The sequence below is a fragment of the Pan paniscus genome, chromosome 9, assembly GCF_029289425.2.
Source record: "Pan paniscus chromosome 9, NHGRI_mPanPan1-v2.0_pri, whole genome shotgun sequence".
NCBI lineage: Eukaryota > Metazoa > Chordata > Mammalia > Primates > Hominidae > Pan > Pan paniscus.
In genome coordinates, this window is record NC_073258.2 from 76,213,354 (window position 1) to 76,230,649 (window position 17,296).

Sequence of the window (17,296 nt, forward strand, 5' to 3'; positions counted from 1 at the left end):
GGTGGGGGCAGACAGATCACCTACTTGCCATCCCTCTCTTGCGAGCTGGGTTGCTGCCGGGCAAGTGGGGAGCTGATCTGAGCGGGAAACACCTTGCAGTGATGCAGGGTCCAGAAAGGGCTCTTTCTTTCTCTGAAGCCCCTTAGCGCCCCCTTTCTCCCACCAATGACCTGGCCTCAGAAGGGTCTGAGGAGTAGCCCAAAGGTACAGGTGACAAACCCCAGCAGGGGCTGGAGAAGAGACACTTACCAGGTAACACAGGTGACAGTGCCCCAGGTCCCAGCATACACTGGGAAACTGGGTGACAGGGAGCAGCTGACCCTCACCGCCCTCTTATGCCCACCCCAGAGGGCTTCCTAGAGGTGGCGTTTCTGGAATGGGGCCCCAGGGATGGCAGTTCCTGACCTCAAAGGTGAAAGGGTAAGCGTGCTCGCCCAGCTTCTTGATGAGGCGTTCCTGCAGCCGCGTCAGGGGCTTCTTGTCCTCGGGGGCCGGTGGGAACGACTGTACGTTGGCCACAAACAGGTCCTTGCGAAAGGTCAGGCCCAGGACATCCAGGTCCTCCCGGCCATAGCGGAAGGCGCAGGTCAGCGTCACATAGACTGTGGGGAGCGAGGAGCACTGAGGAGGGGCCTGGGAGAGCAGCAAGCGAGTCCCCCAGAGTGCCGGCAGCAGCCCTGGGACGGGCCCCACTGGAGGCCCCAAGCCTGTCCCAAGCTCTGTGGGGATGGCTGCACTGTCTCCACCAGGAGGGCTGGTAGTGAGTACCGGAAGGATGCCATGGCCTGGCCCCTGGGAGGAGGAGGGGGCTGCCTGCTGAGCCAGCTCTGTCCTTCCCCCTCCCACCTCTCCCCAGGGCATATGTGGAGGGGTATGGAAACGGTCTGACAGGCTTGGCGGGGGCTGGAGTAGTCTGGCAGGCCTGGGGTGGGGGTAGGGGACCTGGGGAAGGAGCAGGGAGTTGTGGGGGGAGGGCAAGTGCTGGGTGGTATCTGGACGGCAAGGGTCTTGTCACAGCTCAGTCTGCACTCTTGTCTTCCTGCGCATTGATACTGCCCCGGTATCAATGTTCTGTTCTGTTAAAGAAGAACCTACTCCTGCCCTGCTGGCATCCCCAGCCTTGCCAGAGTCATGACATATTGATGTGAAAGTGCTCAGGGCATGGGGAAACCTTCTCCCAAAGTAGGCTTGGGGCAGGGCCGTCCCAGGCTGGAGGAGGCAACGGCATCTGTAGGGGTATTTGTTGGGGCTTTCAGGGGAACCAGTGGGGATGGGCAGGGAGTTCCTATGCTAGAGGTCCGGGGGGAAGAGGAGGCCCTTGACAGGCTGGGGATGGGGGCCACAGCCTACCTCTCCGCTCTTTGAGATACTCAGGATCCACCAGGACCACACCATCTGGGGAAAGGACAGAGAGTAAGCAGCCTCTCCCAACCTGGTCTCCCAAACCTCTGTGCCCCAAACACCAGCCCAAGCCCAGATCCAACCATCTGTTCATCTAAAATCATCCTGAGAAAAATGGAAAGGCCGGCACCTAGAGGGTGGCACTGCCCACCTCCGCCATGCTCCACCCTTCCCCCATCCCAGGCCAGTATAACAGACCCAGCTGGTGACTTTAGGCAGGTTAGAGACCATTTCTGTTTCTTCATCTGTTAGTAAGAATAATAACATAGGTCCGAAACTCCTAGAACCAGGTATTCTTTGGAATTTAGAAATTGCGAAGTATAGAGAGGCAAAATGGGCTGGGCATGGTGGGTCATGCACATAATTCCAACACTTTGGGAGGCTGAGGTGGGCGGATCACTTGAGGCCAAGAGTTCAAGACCAGCCTGGCCAACATGGTGAAACCTCAACTCTACTATAAATACAAAAATAGCTGGGCATGGTGGCGGGCCCCTGTAGTTCCAGCTACTCGGGAGACTGAAGCAAGAGAATCACCTGAACCTGGGAGGCAGAGGCTGCAGTGAGCTGAGATCATCCCACTGCACTCCAGCCTGGGCAACAGAGCGAGACTCTGTCTCAAAATAAAATAAAATAAAATAAAATAGGCAAAATGGTACATGTTCCATATATTCTGTAATGACCTCTGCAAGATCTGTACCTTATTATTAAAGCCATTAATACCTCTGTAGGAAAACACAAATATTCTCACCAAGAGGCTAAATAAGGCATAAATAGCCTCGCATCAGTTTGGGTCAGGTTTGCCAATAAATGAATTCTGCATTAAACTTGGAAGCAATGTTAGGTTTTCAGAGCTTGGGCTTGGCACATGTGGATTGGGGATTGTGATCTGCAGTGCCTCCCTCATGGGGCTCCCGTGACGACTGAATGGGTACATGTGTGAATGTGCATATGTGTACAGCGCTTAGACAGTGCCAAGCACTCGAGAGCACTCTGCAGATTGTGGAAGGTGCCTCAGTGCCCTGAGGCCTGCCCTTGGGGGCAGAGTCCAGCTGGACACAAAGGACATCTCTGCTCAGCACCCCAGGAAGCCAGAAACACTGGCTCAGGGTCACCCCCTTGGCTGACATCCCCTGTCTATCTTTGGTCAAACCTTTCTTTCCTCTCTCTCTCCCCCTACCCTCTAACCCATTGTCACTCCACTGCTGGTGGAAGAGGAGGGCCAGGATGGATCATCAATGTCCTGTTGGGCAGGCCAGTGGGCTTGGACTTGCGTGCAGGTTTGGTGGGGAACCGGTAAGCATAGGGAGGGTGTGATCAGATCAAGCCAAATGGCAGCGTCACTATGGGAGAAGAATCTCTCACAGTGAGTCCCTGATCAGCTCTGCACAGTGCCCCAGAGTTCTTGGGGATACCAGGGCTCACAAGGGGCCTGGCACAAAGGGGGTGCTCTGTGAACACCTGCTGAACAGCTCTCAGGGTGCCTGCGTGTGTTGGGGGCTGGTTTCCTGCCCCTGTCCTCTCCCAGTCTCTGGGCCACCTCTGCTGCTGTCCTTAGTAGGCCAATGGGCATGGACAACCCTGGCCTCAGAGGGCCCACCGGAAATGACAACATGAAGCAGCCACAGGTGAACACCAGGATGCCTGCTCCCGGCCTCTGAGAGGCCACCTCAGGGAGAAGATGCCAATGGCAAAGGGATACTGAGCTTCAGAAGACACCAAACAGCATCCCAGGCAGGGTTGGAGGGGAGAATTGGGGGTGTTCTGCTCTAGGCCATGAAGGGCTCTGCTGACAGCCCCCTGGCCCTGGGAGCCCAGGGTCCCCAGGTCTTCCTCCTGGTGAGCTGAAGCCTGCAGCCAGGCTCGCTTCCTTGGCTCAGGATCCACACAAATCACTCCTGCCCTGGACCCAGGACAGCCCACAGGGACATGATGGGAAAGGCCATACTAGGCCTCACTTTGATTTGCTCATCTTTTTTTTTTTTTTTTTTTTTTTTCCTGAGCCAGAGTCTTGCTCTGTCACCCAGGCTGGAGTGCGGTGGCATGATCTCGCTCACTGCAACTCTGCCTCCTGGGTTCAAGCGATTCTCATGCCTCAGCCACCCCAGTAGCAGGGAATACAGGTGCATGCCACCATGCTCGGCTATTTTTTTTTTCTGTATTTTTTAGTAGAGATGATATTTCACCATGTGGGCCAGGCTGGTCTCAAACTCCTGACCTTGGGTGATCCGCCTCCCAAAGTGCTGGGATTACAGGCGTGAGCCACCGCACTTGGCCTAAAGACATTTTTAGTTGGCCTAACTGGAGCGTGAGGTACTCTGGGCATCGAATGAGTAGAGACCAGGGATGTGGCTATCCAGCCTATAACACACAGGACAGGCCACACCAACAAAGAACTATCCAATCCAAAATGTCAAGCATGCAGAAATTGCAAAACCCTGAACTTGAACAAGAACTTGGAAGGTGCCTTCAGCCACAGCCCAGCTTCTAGCAGGAACCCCATGTACATGAGGACAGCCCCCATTTCACAAGTCCTAAGAAGGGTTCTCCCTCTGTCTCCCACTCTTTGCCATCACAAGGAAGCAGAACAAAGAGTTTTGCAGACTCTGCCAGGTTTGAACCGGGCTCCTCTATCTACTCACTCTATGACCTGGAGTAAGTCACTGAGCCACTCTGTGCCTCATTCTCCTTGTCTGGAAAGCAGGGATAGTCATCATAGCCACCCCCACTGTCTGCTACATGACACGCCTTATAGTAAGTGGCGGTGTCTGTCGTCATCACCCTCACCCTTCTTACCATCATCAGGACGCCTTCCCTGATTGTCACCTCAGTCCTTCCCACAGTCTCTTCTTGCAGTCCTCACTTGAGTGGGAAAGTAGCTGCTCAGTAAATGCTTGCTGCCTGAAGCAGGAAGCCATTCACCCCCGTTCTTGGCACCGGGCCCCTCTGGAGAGCTGAGAGCTATTTCTGGGAGGCTTGGCCAGCCCCATCTTCCCCCAGCCCTCCTCTCGCCCTCCAGGGACTCACCCACAGGGTCCACGAGGTCAATGTGGTCCACAAAGTCCCGCTTTCCCAGGTAGACGGTGAGCTGAGGAGGAGAGGCATAGGGGGCGTTAGCAGCTGCAGGCCCAGAGGACACAGGACCCTGTCTTGGAGGAAACCCTGCGGGCAGCCTCTGAAACTCCAGACCCATCCCTAACCCTTATCAAAATCCTAACTGGACTTGGGCCTTCACCCCAGCCCTAATACCAAGATTCACAAACCCCTGTAAAATCTTAAAAGCACCACTTCCTCCCAAAACCCTTGAAGGAGTCATTATTGTTCCTGTTTTACAGATGAGGACACTGAGGCCCGGAGAGATCTTCATGCCAAACACCACTGCCAGTGGAGCAGCAGCGGCAGAGAAGCTGGGTGAGTGGGAGTGTGGGCATCTCAGAGGGTGAGAGCCCCCAGGCAGGCGGGAGCGCTGAGCCCTCAGAGGCTCTGAACGCAGGCCGCGCTGTGTTCTTCAGTTGCTCCTTCTCCCATGCAGCCAGGCGGGGATCCACTGATACGAGGACTCGTTTCCTTTTTCTTAAATAATTTTTTTTTCGAGATGGAATTTTGCTCTTGTTGCCCGGCCTGGAGTGCAATGGCGCGATCTCAGATCCCTGCAACCTCCGCCTCCCAGGTTCAGGCGATTCTCCTGCCTCAGCCTCCTAAGTAGCTGGGATTACAGGCATGCACCACCACATGCAGCTACTTTTTGCTTTTATAGTAGAGATGGGGTTTCACCATGTTGGTCAGGCTGGTCTCAAACTCCTGACCTCAGGTGATCAGCCTGCCTCAGCCTCCCAAAGTGCTGGGATTACAGGCGTGAGCCACCGTGCCCGGCCTAATTAATTTTTTAAATTGAGTTAAAAGTATATGTTATTTATCAAGTACAACACAATGTTTTAAAATAGATATACATTGTGGAAAGGTGACATCCAGCTAATGAACAAATGCACCGCCTCACACAGTTAGCAGTTCTGTGTGTGAGGACTTGCCTTCTGAGGCACTGAGGGTTTGGGGGCTCACGCCCCACTCAGTAGCCAACCGGGAGGGAAAAACCCCGAGACAGAATTCCAGCGGCTAAACCAGATCCAGAGCGTCATCCTGATGTGTGCTGTTCCTCAACAACCCTTCAATCCTTGTGACTCGATCGCCATCATTATTTCTCAAGTCCGTACCTCTCCATCCCCACAGCCACTCCTGCCTAGACCACCACACCAGCCCCTTGCTGCTCACTCACTGAGAGCCTGCTCTCCTCCTTAGCTAGACTAGTCACCCTAAAATGCAAATCTTTCTTTTTTTTTTTTTTTTTGAGATGGAGTTTCCCTCTGTCGCCCAGGCTGGAGTGCAGTGGTGCAATTTCAGCTCACTGCAACCTCTACCTCCCGGGTTAAAGTGATCCTCACACCTCAGCCTCCCAAATAGCTGGAACTACAGGCATGCACCACCACGCCTAGCTAATTTTTGTATTTTTAGTAGAGACAGGGTTTCAAACTCCTGACCTCAAGTGATCCACCCACCTTGGCCTCCCAAAGTGCTGGGATTATAGGCGTGAGCCACTGTGACCAGCCCTAAAATTCAAATCTAACCATGCTACTGCCACCTGAAACCCATTAATGGTTCCTCAGTGTCCAAAAATAAGGATGACAAATGGGTTTCATTCCAAGTGCCAAGTCTGATCTACCGGCGGGGAGAGGGGACGGGGAGCTGTCTCGGACTCTGGGCTGAGAAGGAATCTAAGATGAAACCCTGGTGCAGCAGGGAAGGGCAATGGTGACTGATGTTATCTACTGTGGGCACAGAAGAGAGATGTGGAAGCACACGTGGTGCTATTTGCCAACCCAGGCCAGCTCATAAGCCAAGCCACAGTGTTCCCGTGACCAGCCCTGCAGGCTCTCAGCCTCAGCCTCTCTCTTGGCACTCTGAGCTCAGCTGCTTAAGATTCCCACAGTTCCTATGCTTTTATGTCCTGCCTACAATGCTGTTTTCACCTTGCCTTGCTGGAAATGCATCCCTCCTAGAAGCTGCCGCTGCCCACCAGGCTGGGTCCTGCAGCCCCAATGGCCCCGTATCTCCCGCCTGCCACTTCATGCTGAAATGATGGATTTCTGTGTCTGCCTCTGCCATCTGGCTGTGAGAGGCACAGACTGTGCCTCATTCATCTCAGTACACCCTGCTCCTGTCCCCGCCGGCTCAGCCCAGACCTGGTGTGGAATGGTGTCAGTAATGTCTACCTGCTAAACTGAGGGGGAAGCAGGATGGCATCTGGGCCTGCAAGGAGAAAGCAAGGAAGCCAGGCCCTGGGAGCTGCCCTGGCTAAGGAGGTGACGCTAGGGTCCTCTCACAGCAGGGGACTCACTCCCCCACGGCCCTCGGCGCTTACTGGTTGGCTTGTCCTCCACTGTCACATACTTACTGAAGTCTCTCTATGACAGGCCGTCTCTCCCTACACCAGAGCTCAGGGGAGCTGTGCTTCCCTACTCTGAAAGTTTCCTGAGTGTGTCCCTCCCCCTTCAACTGACAGCTCCGAGAGAGAGCTGTGTCACCCCTAAGACGGGGAGCAGCACCTGCCCCCTCCCACAGAGGTGTGCATTTCAGGGGACATGCCGTTTCCTCTGCTTCCCAAGAGAAAATGACCAGAGTGTGAGGTCAGGGAGGCGCTGGGCGCAGCTGTTACAGACTCACCTTTCCATTTGGACTGGCCTTCTTGAACACTCTGTGGAGAGAAAGAGAGGTCAGGCCAGGGTTCGTGTATCCTGCCCAGGGGCAAGCTCCTGCGGGCCACCTTGAGGCAGGACTGGGGACCAGGGCTGGAGTGACTGACAGGCACCATGCAGGCTTGAGATCCGAACAGTGCCCATGTAATCCGCTCTTACCATCTCCACTGGTAAGCCTCCACGATAGCCATTAGAGCTCTCCTGGGCTACGCAACAGCCGCCTTGCAGTCAGGTCTTTGCAGGGCAGGCTGCGGGAGTCTCCAAGTGCAAGTTTTCTGAGCTCAAGTGAGGAAAAGCCTGGCATGCTGTAAGGTCTGTGTGATCTACCCTCACCTCCCCGTGTCACCTCCTACTACTCTCCCTCACCCATCTCCAGCCACATCTACCCCCGGCTGGTCCTCAAGCACACCAGGGCGATTCCCACCTCGGGGACAGTTCTCTTCTGGGAGGCTCTCCCCGGACATCTGCATGCTTAACCCCACTGTGCCTCCGGGGCCTGAAGTCCCTCTCTTGCTCTACTTCTTCTTTTTCCATAGCACTCATCACTCTCTTTTTTGAGACAAAGTTTCACTCTGTCACTCAGGCTGGAGTGCAGTGGCGTGATCTCAGCTCACTGCTTCAATCTCTGCCTCCTGGGCTCAAACGATCCTCCTGCTCAGCCTCTCAAGTCGCTGGGACCACAGGCACACGCCACCACCCTGGGCTAATTTTTATTTTTTGTTTTCTTGTTTTGTTTTGTTTTTTGTTAGAAATGGGGTTTCACCAAATTGCTCAGCTGCTCTCAGACTCCTGGACTCAAGCAATCTGCCCACCTCGACTTCCCAAAGTGCTGAGATTACAGGCGTGAGCCACCACGCCCAACCAACACTTACCACTTTCGAATGTACACATATTTTGCTTCTTTATTATGTGTCTACTCTGCTAATATGTCACTCCACGACGGCAGGGATCTTTGTCTCTCTTATCCACAGATGCATCTATCCCAAGCACCCAGAACAGCACTGCAATCATTGTTTAATAAATGATGGGACCAGGAACGGTGGCTCATGCCTGTAATCCCAGCATTTTGGGAGGCCGAGGAGGTCAGGAGTTCAAGACCAGCCTGACTAATGTGGTGAAACCCCATCTCTACTAAAAATGCAAAAATTAGCTGGGCATGGTGGTGGGCGCTTGTAATCCCAGCTACTTGGGAGGCTGAGGTAGAATTGCCTGAACCCAGAAGACGGAGCTTGCAGTGAGCCAAGATCACGCCACTGCACTCCAGCCTGGGCGACAGAGCAAGACTCAGTCTCAAAAGCAAACAAACAAAAAATGATGAATGGCAGGTAGCAAACACTCAATAAACATTAGTTGAACAGGTGAATGAATAAATGAGTGAAGGAATCAACTGCCTTACTTCACAGAAACTGAAGCCCAGGAAAGGCAGAGAATAAGCCATGGTCACCCAGCTGGATAAGGAATCAGGTTGAGATGTAGTCCATGACTCCCAAAAAGTGGAACTCACTTGCCTTCCGTATCTCCTCCTGCCCTCTCCCCCGAGCTGGGTCTTGGAGCCTGAGACCCCCTTCCCTAGCTGCCAACAGCTAGCTCCAGGATCTCTCAAAGTAATTGTTGGGAGGGAGAGAAGAAAATTGAAAGATAGAGACAGAGACCGCGAGATAAGAGAGGGGGTTGGGGAAGAGAGGGGAGGATAGGGACACAGGCCCTGGACGGGCGAAAATAAAAGATGGAATAAGAGAGGCTAAAACAGCCATGGACAGAGGGGTAGGGCAGGAACACATGAGGCTGAGAGGGCTTCCTGCCACCCAGTCCTCCCCCAGGAGCACAGGGTCCAGTAGGCACCAGGGTGGGCAGGACAGTGAGGCCCGCCATGGCACATGGACAGCCACTCCTGCCTCCTTCCAGAAGAGAAGGCGAGTGGGTGGTGGCTCTGCGCTGGATTGATAGCCCTGGCCCTGCCCACCCCCACCTCTCACTTCTGGGCTGGCAGGAACCACTGATGAGTGTGAGCATGGCTTGCTAAGAAGCCTGGCACATCCCGCCCCACCTCCCCTGGGAGCCCTGGGCTTTTCGCCTGCTGATAAATATTTATTTATTTATTTATTTATTTATTTATTTATTTATATTTTTTTGAGATGGAGTCTCGCTCTGTTGCCCAGGCTGGAGTGCAGTGGCGTGATCTCAGCTCACTGCAACCTCCATCCCCCAGGTTCAAGCGATTCTTGTGCCTCAGCCTCCCCTGTAGCTAGGATTACAGGCATGCACCACCAGGCCAGGCTAATTTTTGTATTTTTAGTAGAGATGGGGTTTCTCCATGTTGGCCAGGCTGGTCTCAAACTCCTGACCTCAAGTGATCCTCCCACCTCCAGCCTTCCAAAGTGCTGGGATTACAGGCGTGAGCCACCGCGTCCAGCTTCCTTCTCATAAATATTTATTAGTGTTCAGAGTGTGAAGATGCCACAGTCAGCTGGGGTGTGATAATTGCTAAAGTGAGGAAAAATACAGATCACAAGGTTTGAAGCAGCAGCTCCCAAGCTGGGGCTGGACGTGCAGAGAAGACCAGAGAAGTGGCACCGGCCACAAGGGACTCCACCTGCTTCCAGAAGCCTCGGGAGCCCATGGTCTGAGGGAAAGGAGAGGCCACAAGTGCCTGAGGCCACAAACAACTGAGTCAGGGAAAACCATTCCAGGGACTGCTGGAAGGAGCGAGACACCCTGGTCAGGCTGGAAGAGGCAACTTAAGAAGGGAGGGAGGGAAGACAGAACTTTGTTGAGTGGCTAATTATTTCTCATAATAGCTCTGTGAAATGGGGATTATCATCCTCATTTTACAGGTAATTAGCTCAAGGCTCAGAGAGACGCAGTAATTTCCCCAAGAACACACAGCAAGCCAGGCGCTCGGTCAGGATTCACACCCAATTCTATCTGCCTGCCTCCAGAAGCTGGGTGCTTCATATCCAACCCGGCTGTTTTCCTAAACCGGGTGTTTTCATCAACATCGGGAATAACAATAAAGAGGAGAAATGAGGAGAGGAGAGGGGCAAGGGGCACAGTGAGGGTGGCCAGGGTAGGAAGTGTGGCCAGCAGTGGGGAATGACCTGCTGCTAACCTTGTCAACACCAGGACCACCTCCTTCAGGAAGCAGGAATCTGATGGCTTCCTCAAACAACAGCAGCAGCCACCACATTCCCCAAGAGCATGCCATGCTCTAGACATGACTTTAGGTATTTTTCCTAGAACACTGCTGATCCTTACAATACCATTTCAGAGATGAGGAAATTGAGGCTCACCAAGGTGAAGCATGGTCTGCCTGTCTCCCGAGCCCATGTCCTTTCCACTCTGTGACAATGCCAAGCCCTCTGTGATAAAACTCCTCTGACTTCCTGACCCTAACACTATCAGAAAAGAGGCCCCTGTGAGGATGTTTCGTTTCCTGGGACCTCCACCTATGCAGCGTCACACAGATGGCTCTGCCTGTCAACTTTGAAGAGCAAGCACACACGTCCAAGACTGGTCAAAGCCAAATTTCCAGGATGCCAGAGGCAGGGTCTGCCTCATCCCCAGCCCCATCTATGCCCCACAGCCTGATTCACAGAGCTGGGTGCCTATAAGAGAAATACCAGCAGTGTTCCAGCTGATTAAGGCTCAGTGGAGACAAGGAACAGAACCAGCCCCCACCACACCCAACCCCACCGCCCAGGGTAGCTGAAGAAAAGGGGGAGGGCATGTTATAAGAAGGCAAAATTCTCACGGGATGCAGGCAGGATGCATGGGGGCTGGCGCAGGATCTGGGAAGCCATCTGAATCTCAGGCAGTCTCACTCTCTCTGCACCTCTCCTCCTGGGGCTTCATTTTCCCCCGGTTGCACTGCTTTCTGGGCGGCTGCCCCATTGCCTCTGTGGACCAGCTCTCTCTACTTACTCAAGGCTTTTCTCCTCCTCCATCCTTTTGGCTTGGATGTGACTCCCACTCTGACACTGTTTCCGCTCTGATTCTCACTCAGCTTCCCACTGCTAACTGGTTGAATGGCCCACTTCCAAATTCCCAGTAGAGGAATTTGATTGGTCAGCACTGGTCATGTGTTCTACACCTGGGCCAATCAGCTATACCTAGGTGTGTCACACATCTAGGTCTGTCATATAGTCGAGGAGGCCCGGGCAGAAGAGGGTCTGTAGAGTAATGTTTTCCAAACAGGGGGTCACAACATACTAGTTGATAATAAAACCAACTTATGGCTGGGCATGGTGGTGCATGCCTGTAATCCCAGCACTTCGGGATCATGCCTGTAATCCCAGCCGAGGTGGGAGGATCACTTGAGGTCAGGAGTTCAAGACCAGCCTGGTCAACATGGTGAAACCCAGTCTCTACTAAAAATACAAAAATTAGCCGGACATGGTGGCATGCACCTGTAATCCCAGCTATTCGGGAGGCTGAGGCAGAAGAATCGCTTCAACCAGGGAGGCGGAAGTTGCAGTGAGCTGAGATCATGTGACTTCACTCCAGCCTGGGCAACAGAGCAAGACTCCGTCTCAAAAATAAATAAATAGATAAATAAATAAATAAATAAATAAATAACTTAAAATTTTTTTTTAATGAAATGGAATGGAATAGACTAGAAAATATAAGCATGCACTGCAGGTAGCAAGGTATAATAGACATTACTATATTCACCAAAATTCAGTTTCCTTCTAAGCCTGGGGGTATGGGAGTATCAGATTTCTCTGGTCCTATGAAGTTAGGCATGTCCATGTGGCTTGCTCTGGCCAATGAAATATGAGTAGAAGTGCCAGATGTCAGTGCCAGGCAGATTTAAGTGCTGGTGCTTGATTCCCCATGCCCTCTGTATTCATTTTCTATGGCTGCTGTAACAAATTACCACACACTTAGTGGCCTAAACCAACACAAACAGGCCAGGTGTGGTGGCTCATGCCTGTAATCCCAGCACTTTGGGAGGCCGACATGGGAGGATCACTTGAGTTCAGGAATTCAAGACCAATGTGGGCAACATGGTGAAACCCCATCTCTACAAAAATACAAAAATTAGCCAGGCACAGTGGTGTGTGCCTGTAGTACCAGCTACTCGAACGCTGAGATGGGAGGATCACTTGAACCTAGGAGGTGGAGGTTGCAGTGAGTCAAGATTGTGCCACTGCACTTGAGCCTGGGCGACAGAGTGAAACCCTGTCTCAAAAAAAAAAAAAAAAAAAAAAAAAACCCACACACCCAACATATTATCTTATAGTTTGGTAGTTCAGAAACACTAAATGGGCCTCACTGGACTAAAATCAAGGTACCCACAGGGCTGCATTCATTTCTGGAGGCTCAAGGGATGAATCTGTTTCCCAGCCCTTCCCAGCTTCTAGGGGCTGCCCACATTCCTTGGCTCATGGCCCCTGCTTCTATCTTCAAAGGCAGCAAGAGCAGGTTCAGTTCTTATCACATTGCCTCACTCTCACCTCCTCTTCTGCCTCTCTCTTCCATTTATAAAGACCCCTGGGACTACGTTGAACCCGTCTGGATAATCCAGAACAATCTCCCTATTTTAAGGTCAGTTAATTAGCAACCTTAACTCCATCTGCAACCGTCATTACCCTCTGCCATGTGACATATCCTATTCACAGGTTCCAAGGATTATGATGTCGACATCTTTGGGAAGAGCATTCTTTGGCCTGCCATGCTCTCTTTCCTTTGCCACTGAAACCAGCAATGATCTGGATGAGAAAGCCTCCATCAACCTAAATCCCAGGGCTGCCCCACTACATGACAGATGTGTAGCATGAGGGAGAATGAAAGCTCTTGAGCCACTAAGATTTGGGGGTTCTTACCGGCCACAGGCTAGCTTCTCCTGGCTGATACAAAAAGTGAGTATTGGCTGGGCACAGTGGCTCATGCCTGTAATCCCAACACTTTGGGAGGCTGAGGCAGGCGGATCACTTGAGGCCAGGAGTTTGAGACCAGCCCGGTGAACACAGTGAAACCTTGTCTCTACTAAAAATACAAAAAATTAGCCAGGTGTGGTGGCACATGCCTGTAATCCCAGCTACTCAGGAGGCTGAGGCATGAGAATTACTTGAACCCGGGAGGCAGAGGTTACAGTAAGCTGAGATCGCACCACTGCACTCCAGCCTGGGCGACAGAGTAAGACTTTGTCTCAAAAAAAAAAAAAAAAAAAAAAAAGAGTATTATTTAGCAAAATGTTTGTTTCAGGTGAATGTGTGTGTACTGAATTACAATGTAAAATGAATTTCATGCTGCAAATTTAAAAATGTTTCAGATCCGCTGTTCTAGAAAAACATGCCTAAACCAAACATGCCCTATCCGTGTCTGTGCAGACTGCTGGATGCTGTCTTCTGATTCCATTCCATCAAGGTGGTGCCGCCAGGAAGACAGGTAGGTCAACTCTCCGTGAACCAGAATGTCAGTTTCTCCAGTGAGCCTCATTCCCCACCTGCAGCATAGGGTACCTGTGGACCAACTTTGACACTAATATTTCACTGCTCTTCTGTGAGCCATCAGTCCTCCCAGTGTCCCTTTGTGCCTGTCAGGGAGAGGGCTACACAACAAGGAACCCAAATGAAGTACCTTCCAAGACTGATTACACCAAAACAAGATTTTATAATTCTATATGATACAGCTAAACAAGGAATTTTTTTTCCTTTTTTTTTTTTGAGATGGAGTCTCACTCTGTCACCCAGGCTGGAGTACAGCGGCACCAGCGAGGCTCACTGCAACCTCCATCTCCCAGGCTCAAGCGATTCTCCTGCCTCAGCCTCCCAAGTAGCTGGGATTACTGGTGCATGCCACCATGCCCGGCTAATTTTTTGTATTTTAGTAGAGATGGGGTTTCACTCTACTAAAATACAAGAGTTCGAGAGGGTGGTCTCGAACTTCTAAGCTCTGCCTCCCAGAGTGCTGGGATTACAGGTGTGAGCCACTGTGCCCAGCCAACAATGGAATATTATACAGCACTGAAATTAGGTTTCCATCTTTGATAACACAAGGAAATGCCTATCATAGAATATTAAGCAGAGTAAGTCAGGAATCAGAATAGTACGTTTGGCATGAGCTGAAATTTACACTCAATAAATACCCAAAAGAAATAAATGAGAAGACTTGATGTTAAGATGCCTACGCTCCCCTAATTGATTCAATGTAATCTTTATCAAATCCCAGCTAGCTTTTTTGCAGAAACTGAGAAGCTCATCCTAAAATTCATAAGGAAATGCCAGGGATCCAGAATAGCCAAACTATCTTGAAAAAAAAAAAATAGAACCAAGTTAGAAGACTCACACTTCCCATTTTCAAAGCTTACCACAAAGCTACAGTAATCAAGACTATATTGTGCTGGCATAAAAACAGACATATAGATCAATGGGATATAATTGAGAATCTAGAAATGAACTCATATATTTATGGTCAATAGATTTTTTTACAAAGGAGCCAAGGCAAGTCAATGGGGAAAGAACATTGTTTTCAACAAATGATGCTAGGACAACTGGATAGTCGCACACAAAAAAACAAAGTTAGATCCCGACCTCACATCACGTACAAAAATTAACTCAAATGGGGCCGGGCGCTGTGTCTCACATCTGTAATCCCAGCACTTTGGGAGGCTGAGGCGGGCAGATCACCTGAGGTCAGGAGTTCGAGACCAGCCTGGCCAACATGGTGAAACCCTGCCTCTACTAAAAATACAAACATTAGCCAGGTGTGGTGGCAGGCACCTGTAATCCCAGCTACTTGGGAGGCTGAGGCAGGAGAATCGCTTGAACCCAGGAGGCGGAGGTTGCAGTGAGCCGAGATCATGCCACTGCACTCCAGCCTGGGTAAGACAGCAAGACTTTGTCTCAAAAAAAAAAAAAAAAAAAATTAAATGGACCAAAGACCTAAATGTAAAAGCTGCAGCTATAAAACTCTTAGCAGAAGACGTAAGTGTAAGTCTTCATGACCTTGGGTTAAGCAATGGTTTCTTAGATATGACACCAAAAGCACAAGCAACTGAAGAAAAAATAGACAAAATTTTAAAACTTTTGTGCTTCAAAAGTCACTGTCAAGAAAGAGAATATTGTGGGGTGGGGGCTGGGGGAGGGATAGCATTAGGAGAAATATCTAATGTAAATGACGAGTTGATGGGTGCAGCAAACCAACATGGCACATGTATACATATGTAACAAACCTGCACGTTGTGCACATGTACCCTAGAACTTAAAGTATAATTAAAAAAAAAAAAAAAAAGAAACCCACTGAATGGAGCAAATATTTTCAAATCATTTATCTGATCAGGTCCTAATAGCCAGGATATATAAAGAACTATTACAACTCAACAACAAACAGGTGAATCACCCATTTTTAAATAGCAATGGATTTGTTTGAATAGGCATTTGTCCAAAGAAGATATTCAAGTGGCCACTAAACACATGAAAAGATGTTCAGCATCATCAGTCATCAGTCAAAACTACAATGATACACTTCACACCCATTAAGATGGCTATACTCAAAAGGAAGGATAATAAGTGTGGACAGGAGTGTGGAGAAACTGGAAACTTCATACATCGCTGGTGGGAATGGAAAGTGGGGCCGTCACTTTGAAAAACAGTTTGGCAGTCCTTTAAAAGTTAAACCGAGAGTTAACATATGACCCAGTAAGTCCCCTCCTGGGTATACACCCAAAGTAACTGAAAATGTCCACACAAAAAACTTATGCATAAATGTTTGTAGCAGCATTATTCAAAAAGAGTGAAAAAAAAATCTATCAATGAATACATGTATTTTTTAAAAATTCAGTCTATACATACAATGGAATAGTACATAGCCATAAAATGGGATGAAGTACTGATTCATGCTACAACATAATGAACCTTGAAAACATTATGTTAAGTAAATTAACATAATATTAATTATGTTAATTTAACATAATTAACATAATTCTGTTAACAGAAGGCTGCATATTATATGATTCCACTTGCATTAAATGTTCAGAGTAGGCAAATTGATAGAGACAGAAGGTAAATTAGTGGTTGCCAAGGGTTGATGGAGTGGGAAATGGGGAGTGACTGCTAATTGGTACAGAGTTCTTTGGGAGGTGATGAAAATGTTCTGGAATTGGATAGTGGTGATGGTTATACAAACTTGTGAATATATACAAAAACCACTGAATTTTACCCTAAAAGTGTGAATATTATGGTATATTACATCTCAATTAAAAAAAAAAAACAACTAAAAAAAGACAGAGAGAATGAAAAAAAGGAAATGTGCCTAAATACTGACAGGAGTTGAAGAAGACTCCGCCCACCCACACGCTTCTTTATATCTATAATTTTTCTGTTATACAATGAGCATAAAGTACTTTATAAAGATGCTTGGATTTCCCTAACAAGATATGTCTCAAGTCTTGGAGAAAGGAGAATCTAGGAAAAAAAAAAAAAGTAAGTGAAGTAGGGAAAATCTGGACCCTAAACTCTGAATGCTTTGATGTAAGTAAGAGTCTCTGGTTCTGTGATTTTACAATCCAGGATCCACGTTTCTGTGAATCCTGAGATCCCTCCCCAGGCCTAATGTATCGTATACTCAGCTATCCTTTTTCCAGGAAGCCTTCCCTGACTACCCTCTAAGTCTGGGTTAGGGGCCCCTCAGCTCCACATCCAGTGTGTCCCCATTCATAGCACTTACCATACTTTGTAATGGTCTGATAACACCCTCTGCTTCACTTTTATAGCAACAATGAAAGTAGAGATATTATTTGTGTTATATTCACTGTATTTCTGGGGCATAGCATGGTACCTAGGATATAGTAGGTGCTCAATAAATAAATATAGGATGAATATGGTTAAATGAATGCCCTAAGAGAATTATTCAAGTATGAGGATGGATGAAGTTTAAAAAGATGGTGGTAGGACAGGCGCAGTGGCTGACGCCTGTAATCCCAGCACTTTAGGAGGCCGAGGGGGGCAGATCACGAGGTCAGGAGTTTGAGACCAGCCTGGCCAACATGGTGAAACCCTGTCTCTACTAAAAATACAAAAATTAGCCGGGTGTGGTGGCACGTGCCTGTAATCCCAACTGCTCAGGAGGCTGAGGCAGGAGAAACACTGAACCCAGGAGGCGAGGTTGCAGTGAGCTGAGATTGCGCCACTGCACTCCAGCCTGGG

General features: G+C 49.7%; 1 protein-coding gene across 6 annotated transcripts in view; it reads right to left on the reverse strand.

Moving 5' to 3' along the window:
- Positions 1 to 17,296, reverse strand: part of ARRB1 (arrestin beta 1) — a 91,338-nt gene that overhangs the window by 22,752 nt on the left and 51,290 nt on the right. For all 6 annotated transcript variants that reach the window (XR_010113365.1, XR_010113364.1, XR_010113363.1 and 3 more), the window contains exons 2-5: positions 7,117 to 7,147; positions 4,426 to 4,486; positions 1,351 to 1,395; positions 406 to 602 (exon numbers count right to left, since the gene is read on the reverse strand). Coding sequence is in view for 2 of the 6 variants with exons in the window: in XM_034933384.3 (XP_034789275.1) it covers positions 406 to 602; positions 1,351 to 1,395; positions 4,426 to 4,486; positions 7,117 to 7,147 (334 nt within the window). In the remaining 4 variants the exon portion in view is untranslated. The remainder of the gene's footprint in view (positions 1 to 405; positions 603 to 1,350; positions 1,396 to 4,425; positions 4,487 to 7,116; positions 7,148 to 17,296) is intronic.